Here is an 8342-nt window from a genome sequence, read left to right on the forward strand (position 1 = left end):
GCACGCCTTTAATCCCAGCACTTGGGAGGCAGAGGCAGGCAGATTTTTGAGTTCAAGGCCAGCCTGGTCTACAGAGTGAGTTCCAGGACAGCCAGGGCTATACAGAGAAACCGGTCTTGAAAAAAACTAAAAAAAAAGAAAGAAAAAAAGTGATAGGCTTACACAGAATGAGCAGCGGTTTTAGAGATGCAACACACACCATAAGAGTGCACAGTGCCATGTAGCTGGGATATCACTGGAAGCATTTCCAGGTCTTTCCTTCCTGTCTCTTTTCTCTAGATGATGAAGGTTCTACGAGTAAAAAGCCCAAGGTAGAGTTATCAGAAGAAGAGCTGAAGACCCATTTTCGTAAGGGCACATTGGGCAAGCTCACTGTACCTACACTGAAGGACATATGCAAGGCCCACGGGCTTAAGAGTGGGCCGAAGAAGCAGGAACTGCTAGATGCTCTTATCAGACACTTGGAGAAGAACTGACCAAAGCTCAGAAGCCCAGCCACTTTCTACACTGCAGCCAGGCCACCTGCTTGTGTTCTCACCAAGCTAGGTGGTAGCTACAAAGAGCTACCTGACCAAGTGCAAGGTCTTCATCATGGAGATTGCAGCCTCCCACCTCACTGTGCCTTACTCTGCGAATAAAGAGCTCTAACTTTATACTGTGCACGTTTCAGTATGAATGGGTAAATAGCTGCCTCGAAAATCTAGGCTACTGATAATTGGCTCTTAGATTAATTTCTCCCCCATGGAAGTACATACACATCATCACAGCAGAAACTAAACATCTTAGTGGAGGTAGGGAAAAGAAGACTCAAGGACAAGGTCGTATGGTTACTTTTGGAGTGACAATCCTTAACAAGATTGTATTTCCATGTCTCCCCACCTGTTTTCTTTCCTGTATGATGCCAGGGCTGGAGAGATGGCGGCTCAGCAGTAAGAGCACTTGCTGCCCTTACAGAGGACCCAGGCTTGTTTCCCAGCACCTCACAGTGGTTCACAACCATCCACAACCCCACTTGTAGGGAATCCAATGTTTCCTGACCTCCATGGCACTGAGCAGACATGGTGGACATACATGTTTAAAACGGGCAAAACCCAAAAATAAAAGTCAAATTCCTTTTAGATTAGCCAGAGAACGTAGAGAGAACTACCTGAACCCCTACCACCCACAAACACCCAAACTGGCCTGGTAGGTAAGCAGGTTCTAACAGAACAGATGGGCCTCAGATGCCCTCATCTTCAAGTACACTTCCTGATGGAGTGGGAACTCTTGCCTGACTAAAAATAAAAATGAACAGAATTTGTTCTACTGTGACTAGTCACTAAGGTACTTATCTGAACACTGCAAGATTTTTCAAGCCAAAACTTTTAAGTTTGTGTGATGCAGGGATAAAGCACAAGAGGTGGGGGAGGTGGAAGTTAGTTCAGTCACTAACATTAATTCTGCGTGTGCCTGACTGCCAACAGTGGTTTTCAACTGTAGGCGATTTTGTTTCCTGGACAAGTTTGGGTAATGTAGAATCGTGGCTGGTTGGGAGTGGAGGTGGCATGCTACTGCCATCTAGTGGGCAGAGGCCAGTGATGTCACCAAGCACACTTAAACCCACATAGGGTGGTCTGTTTGAATTAGCCAATTTGTCAGTTGTGTTAGGAAATCCTAGAGTGATAACACTCCAATGACAGTCTGCACAAGAGAATTTTAAACTACCAAGTCACTTATAGGTGACAACTTTACAAACTCTTGGTGAAGAGTTTAAGTGGGAGAGAGCTCTGTGGTAGGAATGTGCTTGCTACTTTAGCACACATAGGGGGCACAAAGTAAACAGAACAGCTGGACTGGGGACAGAGCACTTCTGGAGCCCTGAGCTTGATCCCCAACATCAACACATCAAAACACAATAAAATGTTTTTAGTCTTGGAGAGAGGCAGTTCAGGGCAACCTGGTTTATATACCCAGAACATGTCTCGATTTCACCCCCAACCCGTGTTATCTAGAAATGCTAAGCATTTAAAATATTAGCTGGTAAAACTCAAAATCAGGCACAGCTGCCACATTTCATTTAAAACGAAATATGAACATATTTATTAGGATGCTCAACAATGAACATGTTATCACTTTATTCATGTGAGGGAGAATGCACCTGACCCATGCTGTGGGAAGAGCAGGATAAGGGCTCCCAACACGGGCATCAAATGGTTCCACAAGACATCCCCATTTACCAAGGAGAGGATGTTTCCTGCTAGCATTGTCTCTGCTATAAGTTCCAGCAAATTGGCCACGATCTCCACAGAATCCCTTTGAACTGATACTGCCCCAGATACAGTAGAATATCAGGCTACATACATCATAGATACACAGGACATTAATAAACAGCTCCCAGACATAGGCCCAACATCAAATTTCTTCAAATGGTAAGGGGTGGGAGAGACTGCTACACAAAGGAAGTTCCTCGGTGTCAGTAACATTTATGGAGCTCTTATATCAAAGGCACAAGGGGCCAGGCTTACTGTCATCCTACCCTGCGCAGTGGAATAAGTTTGCAGATGAAAGTATACATTGTCCCTGGCTTAAGTTTCTCCTGGTTCTTCCGGTTATCAAATGGTGACATTCTGCCTTTCACCTGTCCTAGCTATCATTTCATTTTTTATGGTAGAAGAGATGGTGAAAAATAACCTTATTAAGACAAAAATAAAAATATAAAACGTAGATGTAGTACAATATAATAGAAACTGGCTGAAAACAGACAATATGATACACAAACAGGGTGGCAGTAGACAGGAAAGGGCAGAGGCCACAGCCTACACCAAGAGCCTTTCAATAGACTGCTGAATGGACTGGATCTGCTGCTTTAGTTGAGAGCCTTCTTTGATGGTAACAGAACAGGCGATGACTGGTCTGGAGACGCCACAGGCCCGTCCTAAGGCCTGCTTGGAGCGTACAAATACATAGGGGACATTCTTGTCTTCGCACAGCAGAGGGAGGTGCAGGATGATCTCCAAGGGCTCAGCGTCTGCTGCCATCACAATGAACTCAGAGATGCCTCTGTTGAGGGTTTTGGTGGCTGTAGAGATAGGACATGTAGCCAGTAGATGACATGGGGTTTGGTGAAAGCCGTCACAACAAAGCAAGCTAACAGGTGCACTGAAATGGCAAGTGCTTAGAAAAAGCCAGGTAAGGTGGGACTTGCCTTTAATCCTAGCAGCTTGAGACCAACATGGTCTAGATAATGAATTCCAGGACAACCAATGCCAGAGTGAGACTGTCTCAAAAACAAAAAGCTTAAGAACAGCAATTTTCTGCCTGGAGCAGCCCTGATATGTAATTAGGCACCCAAACACTGACCAATTACTTAACCCTCAATGTCTTTCCCAAACCGTAAACCCAATCTGGTCACTTCTTCCTCTGATACTACACTCTCCAAATCCCCACCATCTTTCACCTTCTCAGCTCTAGCAGTTTCTCCCTAAGGATCTGTCAGCACCAGGTAATCCTCCTGTCACCAGGGCCTCAGGTCTCTGTTCACATATCACTTTCTCAGAAGATTCAATCAAAAAAGATGCCCCAACACCTCCACTCTCCTTGACAGCACACCTGACTTCACTGTACTGTGAACTCCAAGAATGGAGGACACAACAAAACAGCCATGGAAGTGCTCTGCTTTTGTCTTCTGCCAATGACAAAGGTAAACAGTTTTCATTTTTTAATCGTTTTCCTAAAATCTCAAAAATGGTAAACAATATTTCAATTAATATCTTCAAAACCAAAACAGCTCTTCTACAAAATACTATTTGCTTTTCTTCTCTTGGTAGAAATATCATAGCACATATAATTACTTCACTGATAACTGTTCATTTAACAAACAAAACCGCCAGGTGTGGTGGAGCACGCCTTTAATCCCAGCACTTGGGAGGCAGAGACAGGCGGATTTCTGAGTTCGAGGGCAGCCTGGTCTACAAAGTGAGTTCCAGGACAGTGAGGGCTACACAGAGAAACCCTGTCTTGAAAAACCATATTAAAAAAACAAAACAACAACAACAAAAACCCCAAAGCCAAACGTGGTAGTACACATCTGTGATGCCAGAACTTTATAGAGATGGAGGATCAGGCTACCTAGTAAATTTGTGAGGCCAGCTTGGGTTCACAAAGCTTTCCCCAAACAAACCAACAAAACACAAAACCCCTCAGCCTGCTCCCACTCTGCACACAAGGGAGATATATCTGAGAACAACTGAAATTCATGAATCCCACAATGTCAGAGAATGAAAAGCATTAAAATGTAGAGTAGTACAATTTAATGCCAATGTGTTTCATTGGTGGGTAAAAAAGTTCTAGGATGCACAGGTACCCAACCACTTAGGTTGTGGTAGGAGGACTGCTTGGGTTGGGGAGTTTGAGGCTACCCTGGGAATACAGGAAGATCTGTCTCCACAAATGAAGACAGAAGAAAGTGAAAGAGAAAATAAAATATTCCCCAAACCCAGTCCTTCTTCAAAACTAGATATTCAGGAGACCGCTGAAAACGAACCTGCAGCACCCCACCATCACCCTGTGGATGTCTTACCTTCATTGGCTCCTTTCCGAAGCTGCTTGTAGTTACAGGACTGTTGAACAAGGTCCAGCAGCTTCTTGGTGAGGTGGGCATCTGCTAGGGGATAGGCCTTCGGATTCACGTCAGCCTCTGTCTATAGGGAAACACAAGAGTCAAATTGGACCAGAAGCTGTTTCGGATAAATTACAAAATATCAACAACTGTGATAATGAACAGTTTCCTGTTTCAGTCAGGGATAAATGAGACCCAATTTCAAATTACTCCCTAGACAGTTGGTGGTGATATCCAACTTTAATCCCAGCAGATCTCGGTTGAGTTCAAGGTCAGCACGGGGTCTACAGAGTCAATTCCAGAAAAGTGAAGAGTCAAGACTACACAAAGAACACAGTGTCAAGCAAACAAACGTCCAAACCACCACACCCTAGCAATGCAACGAAGAAAACAACCAAGTACACACAGAATGTGAGTATTAACATATGCCAACCTCTCTCCAATGCCCCCTTCTGGACTCCAAGGGCAAAGCAATCATGTATGATTGCTACCTATGTAGCAAGGATTCCTACCATCTAGTTTTATTTTAGAAAACTAATAATCAACAAGCTCATGGAGACAACCACATCCACCACCAAACTCACCAGCTCAAGATTCCTTACCACAACGAACCAGTTCAGAGTGTCACACTCAAACTTATAATCATTTAAGATATCCTCTAATTTTATTTTTTTAAGCGTGTGCATGTGTGTGTGTGAATGACAGCTGGGCAGTTGTGCATGCCTGTAATCCAAGCCCTCAGGAAGCAGAGGCAGGTAGGGTTCTGAGTTTGAGGCCACTCTTACAGGCTAAGTTCCAGACCAGTAAGACCAACAAGACTGTTTCAAAACATAAATCTAAAAAGCAAACAAAGGGTGTGCATGTTTTGACCCAGTGAGATTAGATTGTAAGAAAAGTTTCCCTATTATTATTATTAGCTACTGAATTTAACATTTGTTTCAGAAGTCGATAAGAAATCTTTAAAAAAATGAATGAAATAATGGTGTGCAACTGCACAAACAAAAAACAATGGTGGGGTGGGACGGTCCTAGCACTGGGGAGGAGGATCTATGCAAGTGTGAGGCCAGGCAGGAACACAGTGAACCTGTCTCAAAATACGGAAAAAGAAAACTACTGAATTATACTGGAAACAAAAGCCCTTTATGGCATGCAGAAATGGAACATTTAAACTCTATTTTTATTTATGTATTAATGTACTGGGTTCAAATTTTCATGGTGTCTTCTAGCCTTACTTATTCCATTTCTTTGGATTTATCACTGGTTTTCACTATTTTCTCCCTTTACTGGTTTGAATTTACTTAACTCTCTATTCTTTTTCCCCTACAGAAATTTGCTAGGTTGCCTGGGCTGGCTCTGAATTCCTGTGCTCAATCAAATAATTACTTTCAAGTAATCCGACCTGCAAATGCACTCCTAGCTTTACCTCTAAGGTCTCAAATGTTAAAAAGCAATTCAAGCTGGGCAGTGGTGGCTCACGCCTTTAATCCCAGCACTTGGGAGGCAGAGGCAAGTGGATTTCTGATTTCGAGGCCAGCCTGGTCTACAGAGTGAGTTCCAGGACAGCCTGGGCTACACAGAGAAACCCTGTCTGGGGGTGGGGAAGCAATTCAACAGACTACTGAATTAGTTGTGTAAATTTTTTTCTGTGATGTCAGAAACTGAATTCAAGGCCTTGATCATGCTAAACAAGCAATGACCTTTTGGAGACAAGGCTGGCTAAAAAGCCCAGGCTAGCCAACTTAAATCCCTAGGCTTGATCAATTTGGTCCCCGCATCTACCTGACAGTGAAACATACAAGATTTTTGATTTGGCAAATAGTGCCTAAAAATGACTCTGTCAACAAGGGCTTGTTTACTTAAAATTCCAACAGAGCTGAAAAGAAGCCAGTAACACTAGCAGCCTTAAGTTCTAGCTAAACACCTTTTTAATGTTGTAAACTCATCAACTGTGTTAGTTGTAATCAGTGGTACATCGAATTATGCAGTGTTTGATGTTACTGCTGTTAACTAGTCTATACTTCCTGGTTTTGTGTATTAGAGAAACGTTACTGCAGACAGTACATCTGCTATGGCAGCAGCCTCCTGGTCTAATCAGGGGGCTCCAAGAATGACTGACCAGCCTTGGTGTAGTGGCACACACCTGTAAGCCCAGCATTCTGGGTGCCGGCCGAGGCAGGGAGATCTCATGTATAAAGCCAGAACTCGCCCGTTCTGCATGTTTGTACTCCGCCTGCTACAAGCGACCCGTTGTCCCCACTTCCCAGCCTAGACAAACTGCTGCTCACCAAGAGCACCGTACTTCAAAACTCTTCCCTGGTTCAACACTGGCTCAGCCACTCTCTCTAACTCTAGACTCGGTCAGTAGTTGCTAAACCTCGGGGGTGAGAGCACGAAAACAAAGCAGACCACCCAAGGGCTGGATGAAATCCCACCAGGCCTGAAAGGGCTCAGCCAAACTAGTTCCAACAGGAACCGCCGCCCGGAGCCCTGTACACCATCACAAAGTGGAGAAGCTCAAGCGCTATCATCCCACGTGGGGCTACCAGGACCTCGGATTACTGAAGGCGTCGGTTGCTCTCATGGTGGGAGCCTTTCCTGAGCTTCCTTCACATTTCATGTGACCCCAAATTTTAAAAAGGAGGCGAGGGTGGGGTGGTGGTGGTTACCAGTTCGGGAGGGCGCGATGGTACGCGCCTTTACTCCCAGCACTGGTGAGGCAGATCTTTTGAGAGCTCAAGGCCAGCTTAGTTTACAGAGTTCCAAGGCCAACCAGGGCTCCATTAGCCCCTAAAAACAAACTAAACCAAAAAGCGCCCCCGAATTCCCTAAGACTTAGTTCCCGACAGACCCTGGCTGCGGACCCCACGGCGATCCCCTTCCTCAACCCCAGGAGTGGAGAAGACGTGGGTAGTGAGTACCTTGCATCCCGGGATTTCACCTCATCTCCCAGTGTTTAAAAAGAAAAGAGAAAGAGAAAGAAAACGAGAGGGAGAAGAGACGGGCTTCCACACGCGTTCACCATCCCACGTGGGGCGCTCATTTTCCCACGCTGCGCCATGCCTGTCTACTCGCCGCGGCCTCTGGCCACGCCCACGGCTGCAAAGCCCACCGGGCCGCAGCGACCTGGGACTCCCGCTGCCGGGGTCTCCACTCCGCCGCCCAGGAACGACCTCGCGGGCCGCCGGAGTTCCAGCCCCGGGCCTGGAGGTCGGCCATCACGGAGCGGGCGACATGTCGCACGCGCTCCACCTCCCCCAAGACGCAGCGAACAGGGCCCGCGGCCCGCGCTTCCCGTGCTTGCGGCCCGCCGCGCTCACTCACCATGGCTGCGGTGCGCCGGCCTCGCCGCGACTCGACAACAGCCCACCTCAAGAGGGACTGAAACGCCGCGCAGGAAAAAGGAGCGGAAATCACTTCCGAAGCGGTAGGAAGCGGAAGTGACGCCACAGAGAGCGCGCAGTGACGTCGTCCCGCCCCCTTCCCGGAAAAAGAGAGTGCTGAAGTCATCTTTGGATGTGGGAGATGCGTTTTTTCAGGTTTTATTAGCGTCCTAGTTAGGATCGGCAAAAAATTGTGAATAAACCACTCGGGAAGTGTCACACTAGTACAACGGGTTGTGAGGGTTGCCATTTCATAACCAGGCTTTTTAATTTTTTTTTGGTTTTTCGAGACAGGGTTTCTCTGTGTAGCCCTGGCTGTCCTGGAACTCACTCTGTAGACCAGGCTGGCCTCGAACTCAGAAATC

At 46.1% G+C, this 8342-nt stretch overlaps 2 protein-coding genes across 2 annotated transcripts in view; one reads left to right on the forward strand and one right to left on the reverse strand.

Annotated features, from left to right (window-relative positions):
• Positions 1 to 653, forward strand: part of Xrcc6 (X-ray repair cross complementing 6) — a 22823-nt gene extending 22170 nt beyond the window's left edge. Inside the window, exon 13 of the mRNA XM_029469523.1 lies at positions 280 to 653. Coding sequence (XP_029325383.1) covers positions 280 to 476 — 197 coding nt within the window. The 3' untranslated portion in view covers positions 477 to 653. The remainder of the gene's footprint in view (positions 1 to 279) is intronic.
• A 1397-nt stretch (positions 654 to 2050) lies between these two features.
• On the reverse strand, positions 2051 to 8111 carry Snu13 (small nuclear ribonucleoprotein 13). The gene is made up of 3 exons (XM_021183605.2): positions 7919 to 8111; positions 4559 to 4679; positions 2051 to 3058 (listed from the first exon to the last, which is right to left on the reverse strand). The coding sequence occupies exons 1-3, from the start codon at positions 8102 to 8104 to the stop codon at positions 2796 to 2798; spliced, it is 570 nt and encodes a 189-aa protein (XP_021039264.2). The 5' UTR covers positions 8105 to 8111; the 3' UTR covers positions 2051 to 2795.
• Positions 8112 to 8342: the final 231 nt, after the last annotated feature.

Source organism: Mus caroli, chromosome 15, assembly GCF_900094665.2.
Source record: "Mus caroli chromosome 15, CAROLI_EIJ_v1.1, whole genome shotgun sequence".
Lineage (NCBI taxonomy): Eukaryota > Metazoa > Chordata > Mammalia > Rodentia > Muridae > Mus > Mus caroli.